Source organism: Rhea pennata, chromosome 24, assembly GCF_028389875.1.
Source record: "Rhea pennata isolate bPtePen1 chromosome 24, bPtePen1.pri, whole genome shotgun sequence".
Lineage (NCBI taxonomy): Eukaryota > Metazoa > Chordata > Aves > Rheiformes > Rheidae > Rhea > Rhea pennata.
The window spans coordinates 6,235,272-6,252,928 of record NC_084686.1 but is presented as its reverse complement, the minus strand read 5'-3'; the positions used below and the strand labels follow the sequence as shown (position 1 = coordinate 6,252,928).

At 46.9% G+C, this 17,657-nt stretch overlaps 1 protein-coding gene across 1 annotated transcript in view; it reads right to left on the bottom strand.

Annotated features, from left to right (window-relative positions):
• Positions 1–380: 380 nt before the first annotated feature.
• Positions 381–17,657, bottom strand: part of SNX19 (sorting nexin 19) — a gene marked incomplete at its 5' end in the record, with an annotated part of 30,392 nt that continues 13,115 nt past the window's right edge. Inside the window, 3 exons of the mRNA XM_062594419.1 lie at positions 381–6,486; positions 7,116–7,203; positions 8,312–8,496. Of these exons, the coding sequence (XP_062450403.1) occupies positions 6,351–6,486; positions 7,116–7,203; positions 8,312–8,496 (409 nt within the window). The remainder of the gene's footprint in view (positions 6,487–7,115; positions 7,204–8,311; positions 8,497–17,657) is intronic.

Here is a 17,657-nt window from a genome sequence, read left to right as displayed (position 1 = left end):
AGTGGTTTATGGTCTTTGATCCTCACCCCTACTGTCCCTCCTCCAGAATGTCCCTCAACCGTGCCTCGGTCCCCCAACCACCACCCTTGTCCTTGAGGGCCATGGAGGAGCAAAGAGGCCTGGGAACAGGAAGGAAGTATGCTGAGTTGTGGGATGCTCTCCTCAAGTAGTGCTTGAGCAACCTTTTCAGCTGCTCAGCGAGGCCACGAGATGAACAGAACATAATTGAAAGGGTAAGGAAGGAAGGCATCTTTAAATACTTTTCAAAGAAAAAAGAAAAAACCCAATACATCAATTGTGAAAGATGTAAAGGCCAACGAGCCTCCAACATGGACAAGCAAACTGCATTCTAAAAAGGAAGGCGGATACTCAAAGCCGACTTTTAGTATTGCTCATGTATTACAAGACACAGGGTTCCTGGAGGCTAGATGATAACCACTACTGCCCCATTAAGGCCTGATCCTTAGAGGTTTGCATGCATTTACGTTTGGACACTGTCAGTATTCTCCTCGAAGGCATGAGGTTTCTTCCCCCTGCCTACTTGTAAGCACACGCTTTACTCTTCAACATCTTTGAAGAAATGGTAACACAGGGAAAGTAAAAGCACAAGCCAGGAAACTTGAGATTCCTCCCATTAACAAATTCACCAGCACTCTGAGAAAGAAGTAGAGGGTTTCTAGCCAGTCCACTATATGTTGAAATGCAGTGCAGCACTTGCTATAATTTTTTGTTACTCCTTTTTGAAGCTCAACTAGCTTACAAGTCAGGAGGGATGCTCCAGAAGAACATCAGGCACAGTCAAATGCCTAAGGCAGGTTCTCTTGACTATTTTAGCAGCTTGGTATAGCATTAGGAGGCTGGCTAGGCCTCTGCACAAGGTATGCTCAGAGGGGAAAAAGACTGTAACACAATAAGCAAGTTTCAGACAGGAATTAGAGTACTGCATATCTAGTGGAGATAAGGGGCTGGAGTAGCATTAAGGTAGGAAGAATACAGCTACCTGAACTGGAATGTGGCCAGGATAATGGCATTAATTTATCTGAAGGAAGCCAGAAGTGCCAAAACCTAGATTTTACATTTAAGTCCAAAAACCAGCAAGTCACAGCATCCTGATTCTATTCTTCCACAGCTTTGTTGGAAAAAAAAAAGGTTTCCCGAAGAGTTTTCGGCCCTACCGCCTGGGGCCATAATAAGAGAGCTCGCCGTCAGCCTCACGCAGGAAGCCGGAGGCTCTGCTAAGAGACACACATCAGAGACAACGCCTGCCCACACGGCACAGGCTAAACCCCGTCCCACTCCCCCAGCTCGCCTGCAGGACTAAAGCTACGCTCAGTCACAACTACAGTCACAAGCAAGTTCTCTCGAGTGTACTCTAGTCCAATCTGGTATTAATTATCCACTGTTCTGCAGAGATAAATGCTTAATCCTCCAGCTGTTGACACTGGAAAGGGACCAATCTACTCCGGGGTGGATGTTACAGAGGAGAACTTGTCTTCAGCTATGATCCCTGCATCATGTGCTATACAAATGTTCACTGGCTTGTATGTAATAGATTTCATAGGGCATTCAGGATCTTTCTGTGGCAAAGCTAATCTAGAATAATACATGACCCAAGCATTCATTGTATCATTTCTCCTCCTCCATTTTTTCCCCTCAACATAGTATTTCAACTTTCATATGGTATTTTTTTCTTTTTGAGACATATTCTCCTGTTTCCTTATAGCTTACCAGCTTTCCTGCTGCAGGATTGACATCAAGGTGAACCTCCTACACAGCAGAGCTCAATGAACATGGAGACAGGTCTGCGTGACCATGCGTATCTGTATATTTTTTTTACTTTTTCTTCCAGAAGTGCTCCAAATGGCTTTTCTGGTTCCACACTCACTAGAAGTCCTGAATCAAGAAGTTAGCTCATCAGGAGGAGAGAAAAAGTGCTGATGACACCAGAGACAGGAGAACTGACCCTCTCTCCAACCAAGCTGCAGCCCAGGTGCTGGAGCTGCCCACCTTAACAGCTAACCCTGCCTTGGCTGCAGTTGCTGCCTCTCCCACTATTGCCACTCATTTGCTAGGGCAAACCACTGTCCCAGATCCACTGCCACCAGCCCTGCATCTTGGGACATCGTTAACACTCGGGGAGATGACAACCCCCTCTAAGCTATTTCTGTCCTAGGCAGGCTGTGACCACCACTAACCAGTGTCAGGTTTTCTAGCTGAACGGTAGTACAAAATTTGGCCACTCCACAGTACTGAAAGTTCCAAATTCCACCATAAACATCAATTTTCCCCTAAGCACTACCAATAAAGGAGCTAATCTCCTGCTTCCCACCCCAACCCAGGCTTTCCCCTGCTTGTCCTCTGCTTGCTCTTTTCTTTTTATGAGCTGTTTGACAAGCAGTTTCTTGGCAAGGGTCAATTTTAAACCCAAACACAAAATTATGTGTGATCTAGGGTACTATCATACACAGTCAGAGAAGTTACAAGTATCTTGGAGCATCTGTTTGTTTCCCTACTGACAACAGAACAAGTTCTCCAGACAGCACTACTCCACACAAATTTGAATGGCAGGACCCACAAATACCTAACAGATCTGAATACACGAAAGATGACAGTCAAGCACAAGGTTACATTCTTTTTCCTGAAAACTGAAAAAAAACAAGCTCTGGCTCAGCACAGCAACCATTACTTAGCTTACAATGGTGTCCTGAAGCTGTGTAACACTGCTCACCGCTGCACACCCACATAAGCAGACCCTGCTCATAGGGAGCTTAGACTCTAATTAGCCAATCCCAAGGAAGACTGAGGCAGAGAGAAGTGAAATGCTTTCCTCCAAGACAAACAGTCATCTGGTGATGGGCTGGAGGCAGACTGTGCATCTCCCAAAGGAGATACACCCAGGACCACGCTGGTCTCTGCTTCAATTCATTCCACGCCTTCAAAGCAACTCAGAGACTCACCCTTTCTAAAGGGCAGGAGGCCCACCTGAACCATGAACCATGTGCTGCTCAGCATTTAATACAGTGCCAGAGATCTGCAAGGCTTTTTGTTGACATATTATATCTGGCTCCTCTCACCAGCTTCCCTTTAGCAAGGGGCACCTCAAGCCTTCTAAAAAAATTCCTGCGGAAAAAGGAGCTTGCTGAGAGTGTAAGGCACTAACAAAGAGTTAGTCTTTTTGTGGGCTTTGTTTGTTTTACCAAAGCAATGCTTTCAGTCACAGTCCAGAGGAAATAAACTTTCAGCCCACCTGAATGCAGGAGTTTGCCTTTGCCGCTGTCGCTTCAATTTAATCTGAAAATTCTGGCAGAGCAAAGAACTGATGTTAAGAAAAAAATTTAGTGGGGTTTTATACTCTGTAACAACAAGGTACAGAGAGAGGCTACTTGTTCCTATGCTGTTCCTGGGCAGCTTGTTCTCAGCTGTAGGAATGGCCTAAGATCTACGAAAAAAAGAGAATGGGAGCTTGAAGTCTAGCCAGTAAGAGCATGAGAAAGGGCTCCAGGAATCCTGGTTTCTGTTTTCCTTGCTCTAAGAAAAGAAAGGGGGTTCTGGAGATTAAAACAGAGATGTCTCAAATCCAAACTGCTGGGGTCTGCTCCTGACTCTGTCACTGACTTGTGGTACATGCACTTTGTGTATGCACTTCATATCTCTGCTGCACTTCCTCCAATGTAAACAGAGAAGAGATGCTACTACTTTGCCACATGAGCAACTACTGGAAGTTAATTCAAGCCTGCAAAACGCATGCTTCAAGGCCCATGCATGAAAGGTGCAGGAGAACGCACACACAAAGAGGTTGTCTAGTACAACTGCAAATCATTGTCACAGCATTCCAGCTAAGTGCCGGCTCTCAAGCTATGCTCCTCGGAGCCCGCCAGCGGAAATCATAAATTATTTCCATCAAGAGGAATGAGCATCGAGTCTTTGGTATAATGTCAGAGGTCAGGGTTAAAGGCAGGGATATTAGAGCCTTCCTGGAGAATGAGAAGTGGAAGCTCATCCTTCCAACGTCATACCCAGTGTCTGTAAGACCTGGGTTAGACCTCTGACTTCGTGCAGAGTGGGCCACACAGTCTGTCTCTGAATGACTGTTTTCAAAGAGCTTTTTAATAATATTCCTAATCAGTGATAAACTACAATCTCTGGCCTTCAAAACCATAAAGTCAACGAGGAAGCAATTGCAAGCAAGCACACCAAGAACATCTGGGAAGCGATCAACCACAATACAGGGCTTTGCTGTGCAGTGCCCAGCTGATTGCTCCTTTTCCTCCTTGGTCTCCCACTCCTGTCAGGACAAGTGACAAATTTAAGTTGCAGGAAAAAGAAAGAAAACAGGAGGCTAGTATTCTAAGAGAGGGTAGAGTAGAGGCTCTACGTTGATGTTGCACTTTCGGACATATGGGAGCCCTGCCTTACAGCCTAGTCCTTGGCCATCTGAGATTAACCCATATAAAACATTCTCTAGTACTTTGCCTGATCTGCTCTTAAGCTATTCAACACACATGCTCTCCCCTTTTCCAAGCAGGAGGCAAGTCTACTCTCTCAGAAGAGCCATTGCTGAGAAGTTGCTCTGGTAAAGACTGCTTTGCTTCATTTCACTGGATTCTGCCAGGTCTTGGGATGTCCTTGTAGCTCCCTAAAAATATACTTGCTGGCAGTAATCTAACCCTTCCCACTATTTACGACACATCATACACAAACAACAGAAGCACGAAGAAGCACACACATGTGTTCATTATTAAGCAGCTGCCTCTGGAAAGAGCAGAGCCTGTGCTCTCAACAGCACACATACTGAGGTACACAGCCTTCTCTCCCAACACACTGCTGAGTATCCAGTTCCAGCTCAACAGAACAGCAAGCTGTATGAACTGCACCATTTTGTACTGTAGCATCAAAACTAGCTGTGATACTGCACGCTTCTCTTGCTGGGTCTTCTGAAGTGCCTTCACCTGTAGCGAATGCCAGGAAGCGGTGAACAGTAAAGTCCAGTACCAGTCAGTTTGACGATCCGTACCGTGGAAGTAATACAAACAGATCTGTTGGCGCATATTCTCCTTGTCCATCTGCTCTGCCACGTATTTGACAGCTAGGCAATGTAAGCTTGCAAAACCACTGAAATCTTGGGTATTCTTACACATCATACAGACATGCCATTCTGCACTAGATGGCGTGACCATACAAGCTTTCTAGAGCACTCTGTACACAACCGTTATAGCAGCAGGCATAGCAAACGAAAGCATGGCGAGATAGCAATCAACAGCAGAACTAAGGTGGCGCTTTCAAATCAAGTGTGGTGGTCCTACCCACAGTCTGCCCATGAGATACTCCTCATGGGCTCAGAGGTGTTCACATCTCTCCAAGAGCTTGTTGTAACAAGTGCTTTTGCATGGGAGCCAATTTTCACTTGCCATGTATCACATATGGGCCAGCTTATTTTCTGCCATGCCTTCCAGGAGAGGGCTTCTGAGACTAAAACATGGCTCAGTAGGCAAAACACAGGACAATTAAGTCCAGTTAAGCTGCTATTTCTCTTTAAGCCTGAGGACAGTCCTGTTTTCCAGACCAGTTTACCCTGTATGCCTCCCTCTGTTCAGGCACCAAAAAATACCAGAACAATACCACATTTGAGCAGTAACTGTGGAAGTAAACTCATTCATGTCCCTGAGACAGGATAGCAGCTTTGACTCCTGCATCCCTTTAGACTTGCCAGGTAGCTGGGCAGGAGGATGGATTCCCAACTCTGACTTTAGGCTACTATTACATCATCTTGCTCCATTTTTTCCTCACTTTCCTTCTGGTAAAACACAGGGAACAAGACAGGCACATGGCAGGCTGCTTAGAGGAAGCAAGGACAGCATTTGGTTCTCTCTTCACCTGTCCTGGAGAAACCTTCCATGAAGACATTGCCATATCATTTCTCTGTATGTTAGTGCCAGATGGAGCTTGAGGGCACAGCAGCAAAGCTTACGTGCCATCAACTTTTATCTGTTCGGGATATTCTAGACACACAGGACATGGAAACAACATCCAAAGGAAGTTTGTGGTCAGCCTGCAGGTCCCTTCTCAGACTCTCCAGCTCAGCAGAAGTCAGGCATCTTCCATCCAGGCTCTCCATCACATCAGCAATGGAACAGGCACTATATGGCAGGAAAACATCTCCAGCCACTGACACTGGCTTTAATCTATCACACAGGCAAAACAGAGAAGCCTGGAAAAAGCCTCATTTAGCACAGGTTGGAGAAATTCTTTACAAGAAGCTCCCAGACAGGTTCAGCAAATGCTGAAAAGAGATCAATCATCCTATGCCCACGGCTTCTCCTCTCCATCGCTATTGGCTGCATCGGCCCTGGTTAATGTGCTGACATGCTTGCTTTCTCCAGGCTGCTAGAGGCAGAGGGCGCAATAGCTGTTGTCTCAAGCTCATCGCTGGAGTCCTTCAGGACCAAGAACTCCAGCAGAATGTCCAAGAGGCAGAAAACCAGGTGCCTGAAATGGAGAGAAGAGAAAGCTTAGGTGGGTCAGGGTGCAGCAAAGCTGGGAGATCAGCTCTGGAAACACAGACGCCAAAACTTAGGCAAGGAAGAGGTATCCTGACTGCCATCAGGGGATGGCCAAACAAAAGATCCCATGCCCTAGAAGAATCATTTCACAGTATAGTTCAGGTTTTTCCCCCCTGCAAAACCAGCAGGTGTTTGAAGCTGCTGAGCAGCATGGCAGGTATAAATGCATCTCCTGGAGTGAGGTGGCACAGGTATCTCTCTAGCTGATCAAAAAACCTACTGCTTTCAAAAAATAACAACCATCTACACATCTCTACACATATCTAAGGCGCTCTGAAAAAAAAGAATGAATCAAATCAGGATTTGGTTTTCTTTCCTCCTGTGGTATCTACAGCCTCAGCAGTCCAAATAACGTAGTTAACATGACTGGGTCAAGAGTATCTAGACCACCTGATGTCTTGAACACGCATGTTGATAAGCAGCACCTCAGATACCCTAGAAAAATTAGCCAGATATATTTTGTGCCAAGATCCTGGTAGTGTGAATCTGTCACAGCATAGCCTGAGCATAGCTTACAGACCTCATTGCAAAGGCTTTACCTGTAGTCAGACATACCTGTTTATGACAGGCTGACCAAGTGACTCCAGTACCAGGTTCCAGCTCAGGCGACATTTACTAGTTCCCAAGATTTCTTGGATTACTTCTGTTAACAGAGACAAACTTTTAGAAACAGTACATTTCCACTGCAGTAAAGAAGGGTCAACCTTCTCTCAGCAGAGGCACACTAGACGCTTATGACAGTACTCTTGAGTCCAAGGTACCTCATGCCCCACATTGCCACATGAGAGAACAGTCAGGTAGAAAACTGAACATAAGAGTTGCAGCCTGGAAGGGCATACGCAAGTAGCACTTTTTCCTCCCAAAGGCATAGTAAGGGCCCCTTATGCTACAGCAAAGAATTAAAGTTCCAACTACACTCATATGAATTAGGCAGCAGCTGCTTTAATTCAAAGGTCCCCCATGTCAAACTTCAGCAGAGGGAAACCCAATGCAGCTAGGCTAGCTATTTCAGTCAATGGAAAAGCCACCCTCTCATTTTTACAGCAAGTGGCCAAAGGCTTGCTTTCTAACTCTTCTCAGTAATGGTACCTTTTGCAGCAGATGAAAACACAGCATGGCATTGGCCTTCCTGAGCCCTGCCTTGTTAAGAGTATGGCTCACCAGAAACAGCACCACTAGCTGAACTGTCAGCACTAAACCACAGAACATGTAGCAGCCTGTATCTTGGAACCACCTAAATATCCATCCTTTCAACAAAGGAAAGTGCAGGGTCCTGCACCTAGGGAGAAATAACACTATGCCCGGTACAGGTTGGGAGTTAACTTGGAAAGCAGCTCTGCAGAGAAAGATCTGGGAGTCCTGGTGGACCACAAGTTAACAAGGTGACCCTGCTTGAGCAGGTGGGTCCAATTAGATGATCTCCAGAGGTCCCTTCTAACCTCAACTATTCTGTGACTCTGAACCTCAACCAATCTGTCATTCTGTGAACCTCCCTCAGAGCTATGCTGCTCCCCGAGTGCTTATGCAAACAGTCTGAAGAACTGGCGAACTCTGTGGCTTTTGCTAAAGGAAGCGTCATATAGATGATTCAGATCCCCAAAGTCACAAATATTTTCCAGTGTCTTGGCACAAGCAGGTTCCATCACCATTTGTAACCCAATTTCCAGAGATGACAACACTTTGGAGGGTTCCCCAGCTTCTGTCTTGCTCCCTTCTCAAGAACAGCTGACAAGTCTCTAGGACACACTTACCTGGTAAGAGTCCCATCAAACCCTGCAAGGCTTGCTCTGCTGCTGCTTTCTTCTGCTCCTGTGTCCTGACTGGTTTAGGCACTGCTGGCAGAACTCCTCCAGGCCAGATGGATTCCTGCAGCAACTGGAGGTATTGAACCCAACGCTGGGTACAGGTCAGGTTGACCACCTGGACTTCTAACCATCTGTGGGCACAGAGAGACAGAAAGGTCAGACAAAGCCAGAGTTGCTACTAGCTCAGGAGCTATCCTATCATCAAAAACTCTAGAGGAGAATCAGCTTGCTAGGTAGGTTAATATGGAATTTTCAAGCATGTACATCAAACATTTTCACAAGTATTACTCAAACTTCCCTGTGTATCAGGAATAGGTAAAATTCCCCCATCTTGCAGACAAACACATACAAAATTACAGAGGAAAAGCAAGAGCCATGAAAAGCCTCATCTCCCTGCTACCTGCTGGTAATCAAAGGAGTAACTGGCCCCCAGATGCAACCTACCTAAAGGATATGACTAGCCTTAATTTCTTAAGTGACATAGTCCTAATGGTCTCATACAGTCAGACAAGAGCTGAGGCACAGCTAGGAGACGCAGAGCTCCTTGCTCCAAACCTGGTGCTTTAACTCTACAACGGCCGCCCATGATTGACTGCAAGGACATGAATCAACATAGCCTGCCAACCAGTGCTCTCCTTGCTCCAAACCTGGTGCTTTAACTCTACAATGGCCCCCATGATTGACTGCAAGGACATGAATCAACATAGCCTGCTAGCCAGTGCTCTCCTGATGGGGCTCCTCTGCTGCAGGAAGGGAAGTCAACCATGCTTCGCTTGGAGACAAGGCAAAAAAAAAAAAAAAAAAAAAAAAAAAGGAGAGAAAGAAAGAAAGAAAAAGAAAAGAAAAAAACAATCACACTCCCAGGATGGCAAGGCATGAATATCCTGCTGCTTTGCACTCCTCTCAGCTCCTTGCTTCCCTGCTGTCCAGCTCTGCTCTGTCTACCAGTGGCAGGCAATGAAATCATCACAGCTCCCATCCAAAGCCCTGTTCTGCACATCTATTAAAAGGAAAGTTATGTACCTGCCAATAAAACTGCTTGCTGGCCCTCCTGCTGGGCCAAGACTGTGCCCTTTATACGGTAACAACCTGCAAATCCCGACATCGCAGCCACAGGAATGCCACTCCACATAAGGGCTTGGAGACGTTTGCAGTCCACGTGGGGAAGATTTGTCACCACCACCCAAGTTGGCCAGGGAAGGTTTCTAAATCAATCATGCAGACCCTCTTTCCAAGATGTTAAATCACTTCCCCGTATAATAGCAAAAGCCATAGCTGTCAGTCAAAACTCACCACCACCTAAAAGCCTGCTCCCAGAACGACAAGAAGGTCAACGGCCAAATATCTGATGCCACCGAGCTGAATAGGAGGGCATCCATTGACTTCAGTAGGACCAGGACTTGACCGCACATTGACAGAGCCAGGCCACCCTGCTGCTGGGGAACAGATAGCCTCACAGGACCTCAGTTCCGTGCGAGGCTCCACAGCAAAGAGAGGAGCCTTGGCCTGGGTTGGGCTAAGGGAGAAAGCTTACAGTTTCGCCAATATTTCAAGAGCCCCTGAGGAGAAGAGTCCACGAGCAGGGCCAAGAGACCCGTTCCACTTGGCAGCTGGCGTTCGTGCTTGCAATTCCGTCACCACTACGCCCCGGCAGCTCACAGTACATCCAAGAGCATGGGCCCTGCCAAGGCAAACTTTATTTAACCTGCGCTCTGCCAGACTGTCTGCATTCTTCTCAGGCTAGGCATTCGGGCCAGGGTCTTCTTTCCCCCACGCAACTGGGGCATCACAAGCAGAGCATCAGGAATAGAAACACCTAAGGTAACCCGGGGGGAAAAAAACCATCAAGTTGCCATCATCAGGGGATAGGGCTGCAATACACCTCTCCCTTTGTTAGCCCAAAACAAGATGCCTAACTGCAAGCTTTTAGGCACTTTCTAAAAAGCATGTCCAGGACAGACTAGCTGCAAAAGCAAAGACGGTTCAAAAACATGAACCCAGCCTTGGTGCATTGCAGCAGTAAGGCCTGTAAAATCTCTGAGGTCAAGGTGTCACTGCAGCACTGATAAATGTTCCTGGTACTCACATGCAATATTAGAAACAATGCTGGAGATGGAGAGATGTGGTCTTCACACTCAGCCTCACCAGGGACTGCAAGTACACACGTTGGGTAGGAAACCGTGCCGGAAAGCAAAAGCATAATTTCTGCCAATATTAAAGCGCAAAAGTGTCTCAATGTTGTCTCGTCTCAGAAAAAGCCACATTTGAAATACAACTGTTTAGATGAGTTTTTATCTCTAGCTATGAGCAGAGATCTTAGAAAATCTTGCAGAGATCTTGAAAAACCTTGCTAGTAGATCGTGTTAAACCCTCCAGCCATCCCCAACCAACTTATCAAGGTGTTAAATTGTGGCTCCTCTAGGGACAAGAACTTTCATTAAAATGCTTTCAAATACAATCTGTTTGCTAATTGAGAAAGTGTCTGGCAGGCAACAGAAGCTCAGAGACTTGGGACAGAGCTGCAAACAATACAAGACTGCACCTAGGGATATCGTGTTGAATACTGACTTACACATTAATCTCACCAAGAGTCATTTACCATCCTTCAAAAGGTTGCAAAAAGCAAAGAACAAACTTGTTTTTTCTTGTAAGGCTCCTAAAATGGTAAAATTCTAAACAAATAGTGCTAAGAGTGAGAGTTGAACTTAAAGACTACACACATTTCCAGACAGCTCAAAAGAGGACTGAGAAGTGATGGATTTTGGAAGGCCCAATACAAACAACTTGCCCATTTTTATCTCAGTTATTTTCATAAAATCCCCAAAACCAGGCAACAAGGCCTAAAAGTAACACCTATAAAATTTATCACATGTCCAGACACGCAAGTGCTCACAGGTCTTCATTCCGGCAATTGCACAACACAGTTGAGGGATTTGTTTAGTCAGTTCGGGACTCTTCAGCTTCCTGTCTTCCAGTCTGGGGAAGAAACTACAGGACCCAAGAACAAACCAACCTGTTGTGCTCCCCCTGCACCAATGCAGGCTACAGCTCTGTGCAAGCTCCTGAGAAGAAGCTGACTTACCTATAGGCAAGATGCTCAGAGCACAGAATATTCACACTCTATGTATTTTACGGGTAACGCTAACTCCACTGCCAGGAAGGAAGGAAGGAAGAACTCAAAACCACAGGACACACAAGAAGACACTACACAGTAAACAGACAAGAAGAAAGGAAGACCAAAGCTGGGTGACAGAAGGAAGGACAACTAAGGTACTGGGCTCAAGGTTCCCCTTTTGCCCATGTGCATCAATGTGTTTACAATGTGCGGACCTCTCCTAATATCCTAATCTTCCCTGGGAAGAGAGGAAGAGTCAGATGGCTCCACCTAGCTCAGCATCCTCCCCGGAAACGTGGCTGTTTCTCTCAGAAGATCTGAGAGAAAACATCAACACACAGCGACCCGTTCACGCAGAATTTTCTTCCTTACTCCCATCGGCTAGCACTCCCACAGCGCTCTGAACCTGCTCCTACTTAAACCACTGTGAATATCTGTTTTCAGGGATGCACACTACATTTGTGTGAGAAAGAAGTGCACACACAAACAACAGGGCAAAGAGCAAAAAAATTCCTTAGTTCTGACAACTGTAGCTGCAGTTTAAGGAGGGTCTTTTTTTAAAAAGAACAAAAATCTTACCCAATTCAAACCCAGATTTCTATGGCAAAATGGCCTTGTATAAGCAGAGCTGCTGCACTAAGTCTGCACCAGTGCTGGATCACAACAGACAGTTCACATCTCTTGTGCAGGAACTTCAAATATGCATGGGTCCAAAGCTGACCTTCACCAGCACCTGATTCACAGATCACTTTTTGTAGTATTAAAGGACCAAGCACTTCAGATACATATACACATCCAACACACACACCTCCTGACTCCCAGGTAGAAACGAATCCTTTAAGAAACACAAATAGACACAGCTTTTTTCGGATGGCTGATAAGTTGTTATTTCTGCTCTGGTATTTCATGAAGAAACAGCCTTAATAAGAAAGGAAGAAAAACAAACCTATCATTGAACCATCTCCTTACACATCAGCAGAGACCGGAAATAGATAGAAACTGACCTCCTGGACTCAGACATTCAGATGCTGCGATAATGCCCCACGCAGAAGGGCAGACTGCAGAGGCTACGAGGCCCTGGCCGCTCGTCTGGAGGTACATAACTTGCCCATGCCGTAAGGGTCCTCTGTTTGAAACAGCTGCCGATAGAGGAATGAAACGGCTGCTAAAAAGAGCCGATTTAATGCTGTGGCTTAAGCTGGAACTCCAAGGTCAGCTGAAGGGGCCCCAGAAGATGAGAACAGCAGCAGTGTCCTGGCAATGAGAAACAAGGCACAGGTGGTACATACCTTGGCCCTCTTCTGCCACCTAAAACAACGTGGGCTGCTAATATGGTAAAAGCAGACTAAGGGTCAATAGCAGGAAAAAAATGTGTGCAGACCCAAGTTTACCTGGCTCCTGCAAGCTGGAGACTTAAGTGGACAAGCAGGTTTACTTGCAGATGCAAAGAGCGGGAACGGACAGACAGATGTGACAGCATTCATTTGTAAAGAGCTACTAGAAGCTGGCAAACCTCTGCTCTTCTTGTCTGTGAAGGTTAGGATGAGAACTGCCTAGTTCATTTGAAAAGAATGATGGTTTGGTTAGATAGAAAAATTTCTAATGCTGATCGCGATCAAGAACCAAAACAACTGTGCTTTTAAGGATTCAGGTAAGCACAAACTGGAGGCTACCTTAGAAAGAAGAAAAATATTGGAAAATCTTTACTAATTCACTTCAGCTGCCTAAATACATACATACAATACATAATTAAATTACATAAATACATACAACTATACATCATCTGTGCATAGAAGTAGCAAGCCAACCTCAACACCTAAGGCTTTCTTCTCACAGCGACTTCACCCTCTCTTTCCCTGAACAGGGTTAACACAGCACTGCTAACTGGAAAGTCAAAGACAGCTTGCGAGACCAAGGTAGTGAAAAGTTTAATAAAATGTCAACACCTGGAAATGCAAAACTCATTTAAGTATGCACTTCTTACGAACTCAAGAGTGGTATTGAAATCAGTAGACGGTCCTTCCCTTCCTAGTAATTGCCTCCCAAATTGCACCTCAAAATGCAGAAATACCAATACTCAAGGGCTTAGAGCAACATTTCAGCGCTTTGACTGTTAAACATTTCTAAGCAAAAGCTATAAAGCAAAGAACCAGCTGCAGCAGGCAGTTAGAAGAACGGAAAAATACAACTGGAGGTCTTCGACCCTCAGGCTCGGCCTTCAGCACCTGCTACTAGAGCGCGCATTCACCTTCTCTGCAGAGGGCCAGCAGAAACGCATGCAGCTCCGTGCTGGCATGCTTGGCTCAAACACCTTTAGAGCAAATCCGCACTTGTCCAGGCCATTGGTAAGCTCTTTGTGGAGAAAGGAAATGGGAAAAAAAAAGAAAAGGGAAAAAAGCTCTCCATAAATCAAGGAATATGAAGAAGCATCCTTTTAAACTCCTGGCCAGAGATACACACACAAAAAGTAAACTATCCTCTTGCCTTACTGGAAACGTTCCTTTCCCACTGCCCTATAAAAAGTTTACAATTGTATATGCCACGAACAAGGCGTTCTGTACCCCTGCCTGAGTACACAGCAGTGAAGTGTTTGACCAGCGCGGCAGCAGCCCCGTGGCTCGAGGCTGAGCGCCTTCCCCTCGAACAGAGTGTCTCGCCAGCTTCATGCCTCCCGAAGGCAGCACACCGGGCTCCACCAAGGGCAGTTACACCACAAGAAGCGCGAAACCGACTGAGCAGCAGGGTGCTCACTTAAGTAGCGTTTGCATCTGCCAGGCCTTTTCCCCCAACTTCGTGGGCTTGCCTGTGCCAGCATCGCCTAAGGACGAGGGGCGATGCTCAGCTCAGGGGGCATCGCTCCAAGCTGCTGCTGCACATGCTGCTCTCTCCAAAACACACCTGACAAACAGAAATCTCATAAATATACAGCGCTCTAGTTCTAACATCTTTTTCCCTACAGTGAATTGCTCAAACTACTCTGCTTTGTTTTTACATTGAGTTAAATCCCCCTGGAATACCATGGGGCACAGAGAAGGGGGAGAAAGTTGCATGTTAAAAAAAAAGAAAAAGTCATTCCCCCAAATCCTTGATTTTTAACAAAGCATCTCAGCTTTCGATAACATCTTCATCAAGTATTTATTGAGCCAATTAAGCTCTCAGCGGTGCCCCAGGGAGAGGCCACGCTGTCTCAGCCAGGTCCTGCTCAGAGCAGATTGCTTCATTAGCCCACTTCAGTATCAAAATACATAAAAACACCATTAACCCTTCACAAACCTGAAGAAACTAAAACCAACAAAGAAACATTATTTCCTCTCAACCCTTTTCCCCTTTGTCTCCTCTATTTGGAATAAAAAGTTACTTTTCTTTTTAATCTGGGAGAGAAGTTGGCGCACATCTGATCACTGAAATAGAGTCAAAAGAAAGAGAGGCAGGTTAAAATAATGTTGCAATCGTTATTGAAGCACAGAGTGCTCGCTTCATTGTAGTGGCTGCTTTTGAAAGAACGCTGCTTCTAGAAGAGGAAAAAAATTGTTTGGGACAGAGATTCAGAGTGGGATCCAAAATTTCCAGGTGCTTGGAGACAACTGAATCAAGGCCCATATCCAAGCTGATTTTTATTTACTTTACACACACAGAGTCCCGAAGACCACTTCTGCTGACATACCACAGGCCCACAATTTCTGCTGCTCCTAACAGATGCAACAAAAACAACCAAACCTGGAGAAAAGGAGGAAGATGCCCTAAGGTTGGTTTCACTATATAGAATCTCTCTTCCTGGCTCGCAGGCTGGTGCACGCACTTGCACCACCGCAGGAGAGGCTGGACCTCGCTGCCACACACTCGGGCTTGCCAGCACGCTCCTTCATGCGTGGGGCAGTCTTTACCAAGCATGCCTGAATCAGCTCCCCGGGGGAGAAGCCAGCCCAGCAAGTAGATTTAGCTGCTTTAACTGCACTGACACTGCAGCTTTGGCAGCTTCCTTCTGCCAGCAAAACTTGGAGGTGCTGCCTGAAGTTCAGAGCAGTACAACCTGCCAGCTACAAAGCCGAAGTAAAGTGGGAACCAGAGCGCTGGGAACAGCTTTAGCTTGAACCTTCCCGGCTCCTCTTGGCTCCTGAAGAGCACAAGCTGCACTAGCTGGCACTCAGCTTTAATGTCTTTTTCAGAGATAACGGGAAAGAAGAGCCTCTGGACTTATCTCTGTAGCAAACACCTGCCCAAGCACAGCCACGTCCTTCCTAAGGACACAACCCTACTGCTGTTAGCAAGTACAGGGCAACACGAGCCTGGTATACGTACACAGCACAGCTTTGCACCAATCCTCAGTGCGATACAGCACCAAGATGAGGCCTAACCTACCATCTCTGCAGCTGGACACAGCTCCCACCTGCTCTGGGAGGGCAGAGTTGCTTGCCACAAGCAGCATGTTCCCAGAGCTCCCACAGTTGCAGGAGCAGGCAGGTTTACTTGTGGACGTTTAAGAGTCTCAGGCAACATTACACGCCAGTGGCGCTTTAAAGTCAAGAGGGCCAAGGAGGCTGCCAAGGGTCCTTGTTTTTGCCAGCTCCTTTGGCACAGAGATCAAGAAGGACCGAGAGAAAAAACAGAGCAAAATTCAAACAAGCAACTCCCTGAAGCTATGAGCTCCTTGACTCACACCAGAGTTGCACAAGTGCCCATGACACCTGGCCTGACATCACACTCCAGCATGCAGTCCCCAGGCCAAGGGGGAAGCACAAAGGTGAGAGCAGCCCAGGGTAGCACCCAGGGTCAACAGTCCCAGGATCCATCTCAGATGACAATTCCAGCTCTGTCCCATGCCTCTGGCAGTGCCCTGCTGAAGAAGGGACAAGAGGCAGAAAGCTGCTGCTTCTTCACACACAGGTGTTCTGGACTGCTGTAGGGACTCCAGGCTCACCTATAAAGCACCCCTTGCCACCCTGTCACACCAACTTGCAACTCAGAACCTTGCCAAACAAAGGAGATGGACACCAGCTCACGAGAGGAGCACCATTACCATGGGGCTACTGCTCTCTGGCACTGTGCTCAGCCTGTCCCCATGCCATCTCCTCCTATCCCCTGCTGCTATGATGTAAATGATGGCCCAAGCATGTTCTAATTCACTGGGGATAGAGGTGGCAGCAAGCCAAGCAAGCCCACAGCAGGAGGGCTAATTAAACCAGCTGCATCGCTGAACCATACCCCCCCCCCCCTCAAAGCACACAATGAAGCAAAAGCAGGGGCAGGGGGAGGACAAATCCTGATGGGAAGAGGAGCCAGGAAAGGAAGGAAAGGAGGCAGTAGCACTGCAATGGTTGCAGAGATGGGAGGTCCCACTGCTGACAATGCAACCACAGGGAGCAACCTCTGTTATGACCAGCTCTGAGGCTGCTCCAGGGCCAGGGAAGGCAGCAGGGACTCTCCGACTCTCCCCACAAGGAGCCAGGCAGTGCGATAGGGGCAGGGAGACACATCCTGCTCTCCCCGACCTCGTGTCTCTTGTTGGAGGTGCGCTGAAAGAGGAAGCCAACACTGGAGAGTAACAAATTCTGAAACCCACCACTCCAGAAGCTCCAGCTCCTGGCAGAAGTTGCGGCATTTGGATTGAGCAAGGAAGGCTTTAAGCATGCAGATCTCCGACCCACGTTCACAATTCCCTAAGCTGCAACACCCAACCCACCTTCACAGGGGCCTTCTTAACCATAAACCGCCAGCAAGAGCCAGCAGCTCCCCCTCGTGCCTACAATGCTCCTTTAGCAAGCACAGACCGCGCTGGGCATGCAAAGCGGACTGCAGGGCTGCTGGGCGCGCAGGGCGGTAAGCCCCCAGCTGCGTTATGTCCCACTCCACTCCCAGGAGTTATTAATTTCTAAACCTCCAGTTTCTAGACCAAGACCTGGCAAAAATATTTATCCAAAGCCTAATAAATTCATAGCTAGTTCCAATCTAACATTGCGCGTCCCTGAGGAATGAGACAAGAGCCGAAGTCTGGAGGAGCATGAGAGTGACCTGAGGTGAACAGTGAGCCAAGAAAAGCTGAGCTCCTGGGTAAGGCAGGGATGCTTTGCATTTATTTTAGCTCCTGCTCCATGTCCCCTACGAACCTTGGCAGAACACAACACCAAAGCTGCCTGCACAGACCCACACGCTCTCCTTACACACACACATGCACTTCTG